The sequence below is a fragment of the Bemisia tabaci genome, chromosome 4 (assembly GCF_918797505.1).
Source record: "Bemisia tabaci chromosome 4, PGI_BMITA_v3".
Classification (NCBI taxonomy): domain Eukaryota; kingdom Metazoa; phylum Arthropoda; class Insecta; order Hemiptera; family Aleyrodidae; genus Bemisia; species Bemisia tabaci.
The window spans coordinates 61,419,762-61,435,530 of record NC_092796.1 but is presented as its reverse complement, the minus strand read 5'-3'; the positions used below and the strand labels follow the sequence as shown (position 1 = coordinate 61,435,530).

The 15,769-nt window shown below is 39.5% G+C and overlaps 1 protein-coding gene across 1 annotated transcript in view; it reads right to left on the bottom strand.

Moving 5' to 3' along the window:
• LOC109031788 (carbonic anhydrase-related protein 10) overlaps positions 1-15,550 on the bottom strand; it is a 115,977-nt gene extending 100,427 nt beyond the window's left edge. The window contains exons 1-2 of the mRNA XM_019043540.2: positions 15,381-15,550; positions 7,955-8,798 (exon numbers count right to left, since the gene is read on the bottom strand). Coding sequence (XP_018899085.1) covers positions 7,955-8,018 — 64 coding nt within the window. The 5' untranslated portion in view covers positions 8,019-8,798; positions 15,381-15,550. The remainder of the gene's footprint in view (positions 1-7,954; positions 8,799-15,380) is intronic.
• Positions 15,551-15,769: the final 219 nt, after the last annotated feature.

The window sequence follows — 15,769 nt, the reverse complement described above, 5'->3', positions numbered from 1 at the left end:
TCCCTCGTTTCCTCTAAACACCCCCCTCTCCTGATCGCCAACCTTTCACTAGGCGACCCCTACGTCTCCTCCCAGGAGGAACCCAATCAAGCATCTTCTTCGACAGCCTTTCTCCGGTCATCCCGTTAACATGACCATACCAGACGAGCTGTTTGTCGGAAACGATATCACTTTTGTTTTCCATGATCTGACACACTCTTTCATTGCGGACCCGATCTCTTCTGGAAAGACCTAAACACAACTCCTGAGAAACTTAAAATTAGCAAAACGCTTTTTTCACCGGATGTTTCAGAGTAACCTAGGGTTTCGATTGATTTAACCAAAAATTGTGTTGAGCAGCCAAATCAGTTTGGAAATTAACCGCAAACACTAACATTTCAAACTGTGTTGACGTGAAAGGGTTCCTGCACTGCCAAAGAAGAACGCCGCATGAACCTTCAGACGTGGCCAATCCGCCTGGGATGAAACACGAATTTTCTGAGAAATTTGCGAATATGTTAATTCCAGTTTTTAAGACACCCATGTTCGCAATTTTTAGAAAATTTCAAGGACAAAATATGCACATTTTTCTTCCAAAATAAATTTTTTATCGAGAGAAATTAGGCAACATTTGAATTTTCATACGACGTTCTTCCTTAGCGCGGCAGTACACTGGTCGTCGCGTTTCAAACCTTTCAGCACTTCCAATCAAGCAAAGTTGTGAAACAAAAGTTCCAGAAAAAAAAGGGAGATGCAAGAACCCAGCGGTAGCTTTTCAATAATCCGTGTGCGAATCTCGCAGATAAATCCACGGTAGTTCCTCCGACTACACACGATGATTCATCTTCCGAGCTGTCCTCCAGGAAGTCGACAGAGGTCGGGACTTTCACTTTGTCTCTATTAGGCCAGTTGATAAAAATGTTCGTTCCAGGTTTGGTCGGGTCCGGGTCCTCGGAAGGAACCACGGTGCGGGGGGGGTGGGGGGGGTGTCGTAACCCAAGGGATGGGATGTCGTAACCCCGCGCGGATCTCAGGCGGAAAGGCGAGAATAAAACATGGCGGCAAGTTACTGGTCTTCGGGGACCCGTGAAAACGATCAGAGCAATGCATCACCCGCCCTTTCTATCAAAGACCGAGACGAACGAGAGGAAAGTTTACATAGAATCCGCGTTGCCGCATGCAAACTTGGCCTCCGTCGAATTTATCGCCTCCGAATCTCGGAATATTTTGTCACGCTGGGGCTCATTCCCGACCGGGAGATATCACAATTGCTGAAACAATTTCACAGCTAAGGAAGATACCAATGCTTGGTTTCGTGTCTTCACTGAGCAAAAAAAGTATGGTTTGAGAGACAGTGATAATGGTACGGTGCCAGTGACAATGATATGGGCAGTGATATGGTGATCACCATCAGACTCTATTTGAGACATCTGATATTTCCGTTGTCCCGAAGGGATTCTGGTTACAACAATCGGAATTCCATCGGGACAACAGGAATTCCGGTTGTCTAACATAGAAGTCTGCAGATGAAATTATGAACAGGACGTTCCTATAGGTTCTCCAGAAAATGTTTCTTCGTATGGGAGTTTTCGGAACGAAGGCATGGAGGTATATCGATGACCAAAATGCGAAACCTTTCATTTCCATTGCGGTGTCTCAAAATTTCCGCTACTATTTTATTTTCTCGAGAAGAAACAAGCCAACTTTACAGCTTGTGATGTATACAGAATATTTCGCCGACAGAGAAGGAAGATTGAGGAAGTCTTCAAGAAATTACATCGAGTGGTTCCCCCCCCCCCCACAAAAAAAAATAAAGTGTGACAAGAAGTCTACAACGTCGCAAACAGAGATACGTGGTTTCGCACTTTGGCCATCGATTTGAATTTTTTCACTTTGAACACCGATTTCCTAATAAAAAGTTCAAGATTAAGACTATCCAATTGGGTCCATTTTAAAACATTTTTCGGAGAAGAAAACGTCCTATGATGCATGTATTGGTGTGTAAAAAAAGGCATGAAATAAATCTGAAGAATGTGGCTACACCTCATTCTGAAAAAGAGGCAACTACCACAAAAGTCAGGTTGGGGTATACAAATAGATTCAGCGCACACTCCTTCCTTCTCCATCCGAGTCCGGTGTCCCTTCTTTTCCCTACTCTTCTCGTCCTCTCTATTTCTCTCTCACGCCACCCTCCAAACTTCCTTGCCCGACTTTTTACGAGTCTTCCAGCTACAGAATATAGCTGACACCTTTGCAAGAGATACCTAACGGAATATCTATCGAGGGAGTTAAATTTTTAATTCTCAACCGGAAATACGACGAGCTATCGGAGTCATTAATACGTCGCCTCCCTCATATACAGGCGTATCTACACTCTGCAATGAACCCTGTTGTCCGTAAAATTCTATGCTTTTCCGAGCTCATCTCAATGTGTAGTTACGCCCTCTTGTCAGCCGGGCGATGAGTACACGAGAAAGGCCGCAGTCCTTCATTGGAGTCAGTAAAAACCGCAGGTTTCACTGGGGGGGGGGGGGGGGGGGTTCTAAATTCGTACGGGATCATGGATAAATTCAGCTCTAAAAATTACAAGAAGATGCTATTTTTCATGAGGCTCAGTCCAAAGCCGTCTATAACCAACATTCACGGAAAAAATGAGATTAGGGCTGGGCTCTAAAATTGCTTCACCTTATACCCCACAGGGGCAGTACAGGCCCTGCGCGAGTAGTGCCCAGCCCTACCTGGACAGGGTCCAGCCCTTACCAAGTAGGGCTGACCTTAGCCTGAAGTAGGTAGTTTTGGGCTCTACCCGCGCCGGACCTGCCCGTATGGGGTATGAGGTAAAGCAATTTTACCTACCCGGTTAAAGGGCTGGGACCTTCCGCGCAGGTACCAGCCCTAAACTCGGTTTTTCCGTGTTGAGAAAAATTATGCATTTCCTAAAAATTTGATTGACGGGAGCTTTGATTTAAGACATGCTTGGAAAAAAAAATTTAAAGAAAACAAAATCTTATATCGACTCAGAACATGCTACAGCAGTCTGATCATTTAATCCTGAGACACCTTAATGTAAAAAGGGAGGCTAAGGTTCCCAAATCAGCTTCAGAGACTCTTGCGGTTTTAAGGGCAGCCATGAAAATAATTACGTCGAAACTTGCGTACGAAAGTTGATTATTTACAATAAATCTATTTCCCTGTACCTCTGTAGTCCCTATAAAATGCTATTTGTGTATTATTTTTTCTGATAAATTCCTGACGATGGTAATAGTCGATGAAGCTTCTACTGTGTGAAGAATAAACTATTTTCCACGTAAATTCTGACTTAATTACTTTCATAACACTGGCTACCAGAAAACTAAGAATTTACGAAGTCCTACAGCCAAAATTTTATACCTCAACAACTTCGGAAATTCAGTGACCGTACTTGTGAATCGCGAAAATCGACGGTTTAAAGATTTACGGCTTCAAACTGAGTGCAGGCTACAACCCTTCCCAGAGCGAACTATCGTCACTCAGAGGAGAGGGGAGTTAGCGTAATTTCATTGACAATTGTTTTTACGAGCTCCAAATTGGTGGTCGAGGGACCTTAATTGAAAATGAGACACCGCGTTGCCATCTTACAACCGAGGCGGAACTGTTTGTGCGATTATTCGGTTGAATTTTCGGGGCTTGATGTACAAGTAGACAACCACCCTGCTGGAAGTTGAGTTAGGGGCAAAAACATGGGATGCTCTCGAGGAGAGGGTCAAAAACACAAGATGAAAACAATGAAGACCGACCCTTGACCGATTCACGATCCCTAATGACTAGAACATTCACGACTCATTTGAGACACCTTCAACCGACGCCGAGGGTCCGGGAGGCGCCAATCTGGGATTAAATCGGTATCTCCATTCTTCGGCGATCTTCCTTACGAATCAATATTCATTTGTTTTGCATAATTACAAAAATCTCCTCCCTTCAAGGGACCGCGGAGGCAGGGTTGTCAAATATTTCGATAGAATACACCTTGGGATTTTAGTCATTCTGACAGCCTTAAAATTATCGTTACTTGAGTATTTTTTTGTATTTAATCGAGATCTACATAGAGTAGGTGATCAGGCACGACAATATCTTACTCTATATGCAACCACAAAAATTAAGTTTGCTCTCAAAATTAAGGCTTGAACACACCAAAATTGTCCATTCTTTTAATTGGCTCAATCAAAACATGAAGCATAAACGTAAAAAAGAGATAACTATTCGTACTCTGCTGTAGGTATATTGCCTAGCTGGCAAAATTAAAGGCGAATTTAAGATGAGCGATACCCGTGAAAAGGTATAGTATCGATAATTTATTACATTGGAAAAATAGGGGAGTAAGAACAGGAGGGCCAAGAATGACCGATTTTTCAACTCGATATTATCATTCGATTATCGAGGCAATTTTTGCTGTGGTCGTTTCACGAACATCGCGGATGAAATTAAAGTGAAATACAGTGGATCTAGGGGGATGTCAAATGATGATGCGTAGACTCGTTATTTATTCTTCAAAAACTGCAGGTAAAGTGCAAACATTTTAAGGTGAGCCCCAACCGGAGAAAATTTGTTCCAGCTCTCGTGCTGTGGAGAAAGTGTAATTCATGATTTTTAGCAGTAAGAACTTTGAATGGGCCTGTTGCAAACTTTTGCTAGAGCAAAAATAAGACTTGTTTCTTCTAGATAATGCCTCAAAAATCACGATGGCAAAGTCTGAAATGCACTCATAACTTCACAGTCTGCGTAAGAAATTTGCGGTTTTTTGAGCTTCCCGCTTCAAAAGCGATACTACGGCACAGGTGAACATTTTGTAAGAGGAGTCGTTCCATCGTCGGCAATACTCATCATGGCCGACGCCAATCCGCCAAAACACGTGTGATGGGACGAGATAATACCTGAACTGGATTAGACCAGATAACAATCGGCGTGTTTTAACGTTCATGTTTTCCACGCCCGAATTGATTGACTTTGAACTCTCCTCGAATTACGCGCGGAACTGCGCGCAACCGTCGGCCATGATGAATATCGCCGACGATGGAGCGACTCCTCTGACAAAATGTTCACTTGTGCCGTAGTATCGTTTTTGAAGCGGGGAAGCTTAAAAAAACGCAAATTTCTTACGCAGATTGTGAAGTTATGAGTGCATTTCAGACTTTGCCGATGCGCTCATCGTGATTTTTGAGGCATTATCTATAAGAAACAACTCTTATTTTTGCTCTAGCAAAAGTTTGCAACAGGCCCATTCAATGCTCCTGCATAGGCAAAAATCGAACCGAGGAGCATGATTAGTTACCAAAGTAAAAGTTAGGTTATCATGCTGAATTTAAGTAGGTATCATGCCGCTTCATGCTTAAGTGACAAAGCTAATACCGTCTGGGTCTTATTGCGAGATTCTGTCCACTAATAAAGTGGTATTCAGTATTGCTGGGTAAACAACAATTATTCCACCAATTGAGAGAAACGGTCTATCTGTTAAAAAACGTGTGTTTATTTGTCCCATACTTCGATTGATCCAATCGATGATTAGTAAATCTTGTCTTAAATACCAGCCATTTCAAGGTTGCCTTTTATTTCACCAAATAGGCTAAAAGCAAACCAGGGATTATGAATATTTATTAAGTATTTTCTTGAAAACCATCCGTCTACAGTACAAGAAATCATAAGAGTAACGCCTAAAGCATACCACCTGAGGCGCGAAGCGCTTCGGGGAGTTGGACCGCGAAGTGGTCCGGGAGCGTACCCCCGCGATGTTTTAACCTATTCGCGGATATCACCCTTCTTCAATTCGCCTCCAATTTGGCCGGCTAGGCAACATACCTACAGCAGAGCACGAATAGTTATCTCTTCAAAAAATGTGCGTGCTTTGATGGAGCCGATTAAAAGAATGGACAATTTTGGTGTGTTCAAGCCTTAATTTTGATTTATTTCGCCTAGATACATAAATTATTTTATTGCAAAAAAATGAAACCCAATGGGCGTGGTTTTTTTCCTTCAGTGCAGATCGATTAAGAGGTCAAGCATGTCTGACGTGTCCAATATACAAAATTGTCTGGTTATAATGAGCCTTTATTCACTGTCTTGGCACAAAAATGAAGGAAATTGCCCATGACGTTTTACTCAGAATGCAAGAGGGAGCTTCTCTTTGAAATCCAAAATCCGATTTTTCTAGAGGCCACTAGACAAATATTACTCTACTAAAATTTGTACTTCTGTGGACTAAGGGCGGTATTCTGCCGGATCACTGATCAAAATAAACCTTAAGACAAGGGAGAAATTGAAGTACTCTAAGCCATGTTTCTTTATCACGATTTTACGCGAACAAATTAAGAACTTTGAAAATCAGCTCATGCAAGAACAAAATTATTTTTTGTGGTTTATATTAGATTTGGTAGATTTAAATTTTTCGCTCCCGAGAAATACAAAAATCAAGGTAGGGTGGATCGGAAATTGAAAAAGAATCTATGACATTATCAACTTTACGGTGCTTATCATAGCACAAAAAAAAAAAAAAAAAAAAAAAAAAAAAAAAAAAAACCCACTGCATGCAATACACGGAATGCACGAACTTGTCAAAGAAAAAAAACTGTGCTAATTTTAATTTGACACCCGATTCGACTCAAGGGAGTACTTTTTTTTAAGACCGGAAAGTTTGAATGAAAGGAACGCATAAAATTTGTTCTTCGTATAATAAGTTGAACTTGGCAATATTCATCAATTTTTCCATCGTGTTACATATTGAATTCTGACGAGAACACGTGTATTATAGTGGTTATTTTCTTATCCTACCTGATCTTGGTGCAATATAGTTGAAGGTCAAATCAATTAATAATCCTAATTTTGAAGGTCCATGAATTAATTTTCCTCATTTCATAGATGAAAGAACGGGACTGATTGAAAATGTACAAGATCTATGTTAAATTTCCACTTGAAAATTCCATTTTTACTAATGTCGCGCTTTCATGGCTGCGAATTTTATTGATTCGTTTACTTATTACGCGCAAAAATCAACAAAATATTGGTGAGGAATTGCACTCTCATATTTTTACATAAAATTAAATTGTTGGGTGGAACTCACAATATTGTTACAAAGTAACGTTATTTTCTCCTGTGAAGCGAGGCTGTGCTTTAGCAAAGATAATTATCGGATCATCAAACATATCTCATGAACGGATATAGTGGCCCGATCGCTCTGTAAGAAAGTAGGGGTAGTTCTGAGCTAAAATGCCGTGCTGAGGAAGAACGCCGTATGAACACTTGGAAGTTCGTAATCGCGCCTACAAGACTGTCTGGATACTGATTGAAATACTGAATTTAAAAAGGTATTAGTTTTTTGACAACCATTTTTGGCAAGGAGCCACCTTCATATGTATTTGCAAAACACACATTACATTTTCCTTTAAAACATGATTTTTCTATTATTTTAAATGACAATCAAGGGTGCAAACATTTCGTTACCATGAGTGCGAACGCTGACTCCGCAAGTAAGAATATCAGCGCCTATCTCAGTGCGGCCTGAGCGACACGCTGATTAGCGCCTACAAGACTGCATGGATACTTCACGCATTGCGCGTACGCACCGTGCCGTGAGGGTGTGGTACGCGCAATGCGGGTAGTATCACCGCAGTCAGTGTACGCTGTACGCGCAATGCATGAAGTATCCAGGCAGTCTTGTAGGCGCTATTACGAATTTCCAAGTGTTCATACGGCGTTCTTCCTCATTGTCAGCACGGCAGTTCAGCTCAAAACTATCCCTGCCTCCTTACAGAGCGATCGGGCCACTATATCCATTTATGAGATATGTTTGATAATCCGCAGTCCGTGACAATATACACAATAATAACAAATTAAACAACGGGTAACAAGGCTAATTTTCACGTAATACCACCAAAACGTTTCGGGTATCGTTCCATTAGATTAGGTAACTGAATGTTTTGAAAAAAGATGATAAATGTTTCGTTACCTGAAGAGTGGAGCAAAGTGAGGAGAAAAACTAAGAGATATGTGGAGAGTTGAATGAGCACCATGATGAATCCCGAGTATGAAGGAAAATCTAAGTTATCTACGCTGATCAGTCACGAAAACTCTTATTCGGGAAAATAGTCGTACTTTACACTGAGAGATACGTGGAAAGTTGAATGAGCACCATGATGAATCCCGATTACGTAGGAAAATCTAATTTATTCTCCACGGATCAGTCACAAAAAATTCTTAATCGGCAAAAGAGTCGTACTTTACAGTCACATTTCCTGGAATGCGGGTAAGCGGAATATTGTTCACAAAATCTGGTGTGGGAATCCATCGGAAAATCGGGTAGCGATTTCAGGGCAGAAACGGAACCGTGGAGAAGACGCAGAAACGGGCAAGTCGAGCGCGGTTGGAAACTTGCCGGCGGCGATCCGCTTCATTTGAATTTTTCGTCGAGTTTAATATTTGATCCGTCCGAGTCTCCGATAGTCACTTGCAATCTGGCCGCGGTTCCCGCAATCACGCACAAAAAAGGAAAGCCACCGAAAACTTTTTACGTGCTCCCCCGCGGAGCCTCGCCCGAAAGCGGAAACTCAAAATTTCATTTCATTAACTATTGATGTGTCCCCGTCTGGGAGCGTGGCACCCGCCCGGTCCATTCTTCGCATTGACGAGTTGACGAGAGGCAGGAGTCCCGGCCCAGGAATAAAATATGATTTCTTCCCGTTGGAGACCGGCAAATGTTCCATTGGCAGACCTCTCGCTTTTCCGTCCTTTTGATTTCACCGGCTCCTTGACTTTGAAACCGGCCCGATCCTCTGATCTAGCTCCACCCGCTCCTGCAAACGAACATCGAGCGTTAGAAAAAGAAAAGGAAATAAATATTGGTTGTATAACAAAATCTTACTCACCACCGCAACTATATTCCCTGATCCTTGAGACATTTAGTACAAAGTAGGAGAAAGTAACCAACATTCGGACCACATTTTGCAATTAGGGACTGCTATTTCTGGCTCATTTTAGGAACAACATGTTAATCATTGGTTTCCCTATGCTGGAGGTGCTTTTATGGAAGAGTCAGAGATTGTAGTTCCTTATTGCAAAATGTAATCCATTTGGACTGCGTTTAGCAGAAAAGAACCAAGCCATATCAGCAATTGCAAAATTTAACGGGGCAATTCCGTTTTTTACAAGGGAAAGTTTGTGCGGATTCTTTTGAAAATGTCGGGGAATTTGTTTCGTACTAAGCAGAAAATTCACTGAAATTTGCATAAAAATCCATACGACCGATTTCATGTGAAACATTAAATTGTCCAAATATTGGCAATAGCTTATGTGGCTTAGTAACCTTCTACTTCACGGGGTCAAATAGATCTATAGTAAACTTTGGCTAAAGTTAAGAAAAGCAAATCCAGGCGACAACTCATTGGCGGCAGAGCGACGCATTGCAAGTTCACGCCTCGCGCCATCTCGCCTTCAATTCTGCAGACGCAACGCGGACATCCATCGAGTACGAATAGTTGTATCTCTGCGCCGTCATCGACGCGCATCTTGTTCCTTATTCTATTTCCATATTGTGTTGGCTCTATTCGTCTTATTTGTGGTGGTGTTTCAAGTGTTACGTGAGCAACACAGCCAAAGATAGGGAAGACGTAAAAAACATTTCTTACGTTCAAAAACATAGAAACAACATGCTTCAAAATCTGTCATAATTTACGTATTTTCGCACGAGAATCCACACAACCGTTTGCATGTAAAAATTAAATTGCCCAATTACATTTGGCAATAACTGATGTGGCTCGGTTCCTTCTGCCTAACACAGTCCATTTGTGTTAGTGAGGGGATAAGGACACAAAGTACCCTCGACGCGCGGTCAATGTTTTTAGTCCGTTATTCTTTGAGTTACATTGGTCAAATCTTTTGGTTGAAAATGTGCAGCATTGTTGAAAATGAAGCGTGAGTCACCATAACAGGACCTGGATTGCATTGGTGATGGTCCAATGTGCTATAGCCAATCTTAGGTCGCAACCGCTGAGGGTCATTGAGAGAAACAAGAGTATACATTCGTTCAGCGGGACATACTTTATTACTTCATTCATCCCCAGATGATTGAGAGTAACCTATGGTCTCGATCGATTTAACCAAAAATTTGGTAGATCAACCAAGTCCTCGTCGTTGGTCTGACCGGAAAACATGTCTCAAAGTAGCCATGAAAACGGAACATTTCAATTGTGTAAGTTTAGCTCAATTCGACGTTAAATGTATTAATTTAACGTTCAATGTATATACTAAAATTGTAATTGCTGCTTATTCTCAGCGCTGATTCTAAGAATCCTTACTTGTTTTTAGCACTCATGAACTTGCGGCACATTCTGCAGAGTGCTTTAATTTCAGTGGATAATGTTGTTTCGCGTGTAATGAATCGGCATTTTAATTTTGCAAAAGTACTGGAAGACTCGATGGATTTTGCATCAAGTTTATTTTTGACAGTAATAAGTATAAAAAATAATCACTGGTATTAGCCTTTCACTAATTGGTATTATTAATTTTTCATTTATTTCCTTTAGCAACGGATAGCTATTTTGAGAAAGGCGTACATAGTATATGGTCACGACGCATTTCTTTAGCACGAACTAAACAGGAATTTATGAAAAACAATGATCCGCCTGATTTTTGGTGAAAATACATTTTCCAAAATTTAAAGGGTTTTTGATGAAACCCCGTTTTCCAAAATTTGAACACTATACATACCTATTCAACAAAATTTGTAATTTTTCACTCAAATTGACAATTGTTTTTTTTTCTTTCATTTTGCTGATGATGGATGTTTGTGGAAAAAAACTGTCCTGCGATTTTTATAGACAGCGCTAACAGACACATAAGGATCCTTATTTGTGCTTCAAACCTTTTGCTAGGATACTCACTTTGTGCGTCGGTTGTATGTTGGTCGTTTGGTAGTCTAGGCACCATAGTAAATTAAAAAGACAAGCAGTTTCCAAATTATTTGAGATGAATTGAAGTTTTTCTAACCTTTGAATACAAGTTGATACACATACTCATTCATGCACATTTCAATTTTTTGTTCAATACTCTTTTGTTACTTTTGCAGTTAAGGAAGAGAAATTTAAAATAAGTAATCAGCCCATCAATCTTATGGTAGTAGTGCTGCACAAAACTTTTCCGACTTCAAAGCAACGAAAACAATTTTATTAAAGAATATTTCAAATTGTGGATTTATGAAAAAAGCATTTTCTACCAAACATACAATTTTGCACATATCTTCGATCGCACTATTTAGAATTGAAGATAACGAAGTCTAGGAAAATTCGCCGTTGTTTAATCCCATATACATATGAGAACATTCACTTTATCTCATCACTAACCGTCACATCATGACATCATGTAGATTCATGAAATCTACGAACTAAACTACTATAATTTCATTATGGTTTTGAATTTTTGATAGAGTTTGTTTGCCACACGGGTTAAATATTACGGGTTATTATAAATTACGTTATATTACGGGTTATATATCCGCTGAAAAATTATTGAAGGGATTTGATTGTAAAAATATAATGCCAAGGTGTTGTGAACAATTACTGATTTCAAAGCTGAAGATATAAAACATAGATCCATAGGTCATATTTTCTAACGGTCAAAATTACACGCGTAAGAATAACAGACTACAAAAACATTTTATCGGGGAAACTTCGTTAAAGCACATTGTAAAGCAGGGATATTTGCTTCCCGTTACGCTGTTTCAAACGGATTTTCTGTAGAGATATTTTGCGAGTGATAAAAGAACTTTAACATTCATTCCTACAAAAAAATTCAACATTTTGCATAAAATTGTCCGCAAGATCATTTCATCCGCCTCTACAATAGAACAAAAATGCTAGTCAAGTTGCAAACAACGTAAAAACGATAAACCCAACGCGGCCAACAATTGCACCAATCAGCTAATTACGTATCTGAGCTTCTGCACTGTAATTTTACAAACCGTTTATCTCAGAGATTTAATCGATGAAGTGTACAATGAGTCGCTATCCGTGATTGTGCGTCAAAAAACAGCACGATTGCATGACATCCACTTAAAAATCATAATTCTCAACGAGGGAAGTTTTTGCATTAATATTGGGCCGTTGAGACATTGAGATACCAACAGCTTATTGATAGAAAGGAAAGATGGCGCCCATTGATTGAAAAAAATGATTATGATGCTGATTTTCAACGCATGGTTGCTAAAAAATTCCAGCTTACTGTCTTACGACCCGTGCGTCTAACGCAGACAATAATTATTATCATTAATTCGACGACCTATCGTTTATTTGATTCATTTCAATTTTGAGATTTATTTATTTTATTTCATTCAATTAGTTTAATCTAATGATCCTCTTCTACGAACTAAACTACTTCCCGTGAGTAGTTTTTTTTTTTAAATGGTGTGGGTATTTTGCGTATCTCTGGGTGTCGGATTGGAGCAAATCCATAAATGTGATTATGTAGCCACATGAAATTAAAGTACGAGGAACTTGAGTAATTTTAAAGGTTAATTGCGAGGATGAAATGATACACAAAATAAAGCTCAAATGCAAGTTTATCAACTCATTCATAACTTGAACTTTTTCATCTACATTTATCGAGGGAAAATAACGTACATCGAGAAGCGAAAAATTGCTGGTAATTTTAATTTGTTCTATTATATTATTTGAAATTGTATCATTTTTAACTTTGAAACTGTATCATTTTTAATTTTGAAATTTGTTATTTTTAACTTTAAAATTGTATCATTCTTAGTTTTAAAATTGCATCATTTTTTTCATTCGAAGTTTTAAACCCGTATAAATGAAAATACACAAGTAAAAAATCGATATTTATCCATCTGGAACGAGTCCAGTGACTGGCAATCCCAAAACACTCTGATGAGAAGCGGTGCAACTGGAAGTCCAAAAATAGACAAGAAATTTTGACTTTTACACAAACGTTAAGGCACTTTGACACTGAAATTTTGCATCTCGTTTGCAGTAAATGGGTCCTTTACGCCATTATTATATTTTCGGCTGAAAATTGTGACGCTATTCATCGATAGAAAGATGTGGTTTTGAGGACCAAACTGTGCTAATAGTGGAATTGATAATATTTTAAAGCCGTAAATGAGGGAAATTCTTGGAATTAAAGTTGCATGAGTACAATAAATCAAGTGCATTTGTTTTTATTAGGGGGATGAGCGGGGAGTTCTAAAGTTCCAAATTGGAACGATTGAAATTTCAGATTTTTTACACACTTGCCTGCATTTCTTGGAAAAAATATTATTTCCGATATTTTAAACGGATTTGCTATTTACCGCGTGAGCACACGAACGACAGATTTACAGCTTTGAGTTTTCTCCAGGGGTTTTTCTTCCAAATGAGGAGGATCTTGATTGGAAATATACTATTCATAAAATGAGTCCGACGGGGATCACTAAAAAGATATAGGTACACGCAAACTGGGCAGAAATCTTCCTCTTTGATTTATTTATCCCTTTATTCATCCATGCTCTATTTTTTTAAGTGTGACTTATGAATAAGCACCGAGTGAAAGTTTCCTCTGAGCCTAGCTCATTATGAGTCTCTTGCTGTGGCGTTTTTTGCTGCCCTGATCCCGGTGCTTTTACAGACCAATTACTCTGTTTCATTAAGCAACCACTTCTTAATTCATGCTTGTTACAGAGTGCTTAATTTCCTCCCCTTGATGCTCACCCTGTTTCTTTTTCCCTGCGACACACCCTCATCAACGCCTTGACTAATTAATTTGCTTACCTCCGCTTCTCTCAACAGTGCCGGCACTGTCTCCGTCCTTTATCTATTACGGGTGCTTTTTTTTCGATGCCGCATCGTTGGTGTTGTTTTTAAAATGGAGTCAAAGTTCATCCTATGAGTCTGAATCTATACAATGATTCATTTTCAAGAAGTTCAGTTTTCCAATTGGTAGGAAGCGAAATGGGAAGATACTTAGGTAAGAGTTTGCATTGAAGGAATTGGCGTTGGTAAAAAAATTAATCCTAAAAATTTGTTAGTATTCTATGCTCTTGATCATTGATTTTTATTTCACACCGTGTGAAATATGCGGTATTTATCCAACAGAGACAATTAGTACTGCGGTAATTGTTTTGTTTGTTTGTTTGTTTGTTTTTTTGTTTGTTGTTTTTTTTGTTTTTGTTTTTTGGTGTCATACTGAGTGGTTTTAAAATTTCCAAGGAGCCCAGACTCGTAGAAACTTTATGCCTAACGACAAAACTTCACAAGAAAAATTTTGAAGAAACGTGAAATACTTGGCTCAGTGGAACTAGAAAAATTATTGAATGTCACATTTCCTGAGTTGTTTTGCTAAAGGTGAGTATTTTTCAATTTTTTAGGGGTTTCAAAGTTTGATGGAATGAGTTTTAAAAAAAACTGATACTTGAATAAACAATAAACCACGAATAAATAAATAAAAAAAAATAAATTACTTCAGAAATCATTCGAGGATTCAGATTTGAGAGCTCACTTTCCCTTTAACTTGTTTAAAATGATTCTTCTTCGGAACACAGGAACATCGGTTCTTGCGTAAGATTTTTAAAAAAGAAAAAAGAAAAAGAAAGAAATAATAAATCGAACAATTCAAATAATGTATGTACCGAGAAATATTTACTTAATTGAAGTTCCTAATATTCAAGGAGAAAACGAGGTTAAAAATTATTGTTCTTATGCGGAGATTATGAGGGTAGGACGTGAATTTTGAATATAGTAAATGTTCGCGATTGCATATTTTTCCTGAACAAAGATTGTTAGTAAGGAGCAACAGAGTGAGCGCACTAAATTTTTGTCAGGGAGGGAGCTACAAAAAAAAATTAGCACGGACATTTGCAAAAACAAAGCAGCGGTATCTCAGGCATGGAATGGAATTCTCCCAAATTTACACAGTTTTTAAGGACCAAAAAAAAGTACACAAACTGATTGCGAAGGACGCACGGGTTGTAAGACAGTATGTTGGAATTTTTTAGTCGACGAGCGTTAAAAATTCAGCATAAAGCTGATATCTCAATACAGAGGGGAAAAGCTCACACACAAGCAAAATTTTCCCTCAAAGAAATACGCTGTTTGGTGTAACACTAATGACGACCATTCAGAACGCTGAATTTTTAGCGCACGTTATGGCTAAAAAATTCCAACATACTGTCTAAAAAAAAAGTAAATAAAAAAAAAAAATCTCGAAATGTTAAGGGACCATTGTAACAACTCGAGTTATGTGCCTAATCGTCAAATTCTCTTGAAGACCTAATCGACTTCCCTATCAATTTTCCTGTGCCGCAAAAACACGTACATCGAAGGAGACTCCGGAAATGACAAAACAGCGCCCAAAATAAAAACTGGGCAAACCAAATGAGGAAAGAAAATTACCTAAAATTAATTATTAACGGTGGAGTAGGGTTGAAATTTTGTTGCGATGGGATTTCGGAGCCGCGGTCGAGAAAAGATCGCGAACTGTATCCGAATCGTGACACGACACGGGCCTCCAAGTCGGGCGCAGCCGGCGTTTGCTGGCTGAATGAAAGCTGGCTCGCGTAAACGGAGCCACGCGGCCACGCGGGTGTAGGATTTTTGCCGGGTTTGCGCGCGCAATCTTGAGACCGCCCTCCGGGGGACGCACGCCTGCGTCCACCCCCAAATCCCGACCTCTCTCCCCCGTCGAACAAGAACCGCTTAACCCCCAACGCTTATATCGAGCACGTCCGCGCTTTTCCCGCTCTCTCCGGTGAGATTGAGAGGGAGAAACCGCAGGAGAGGGG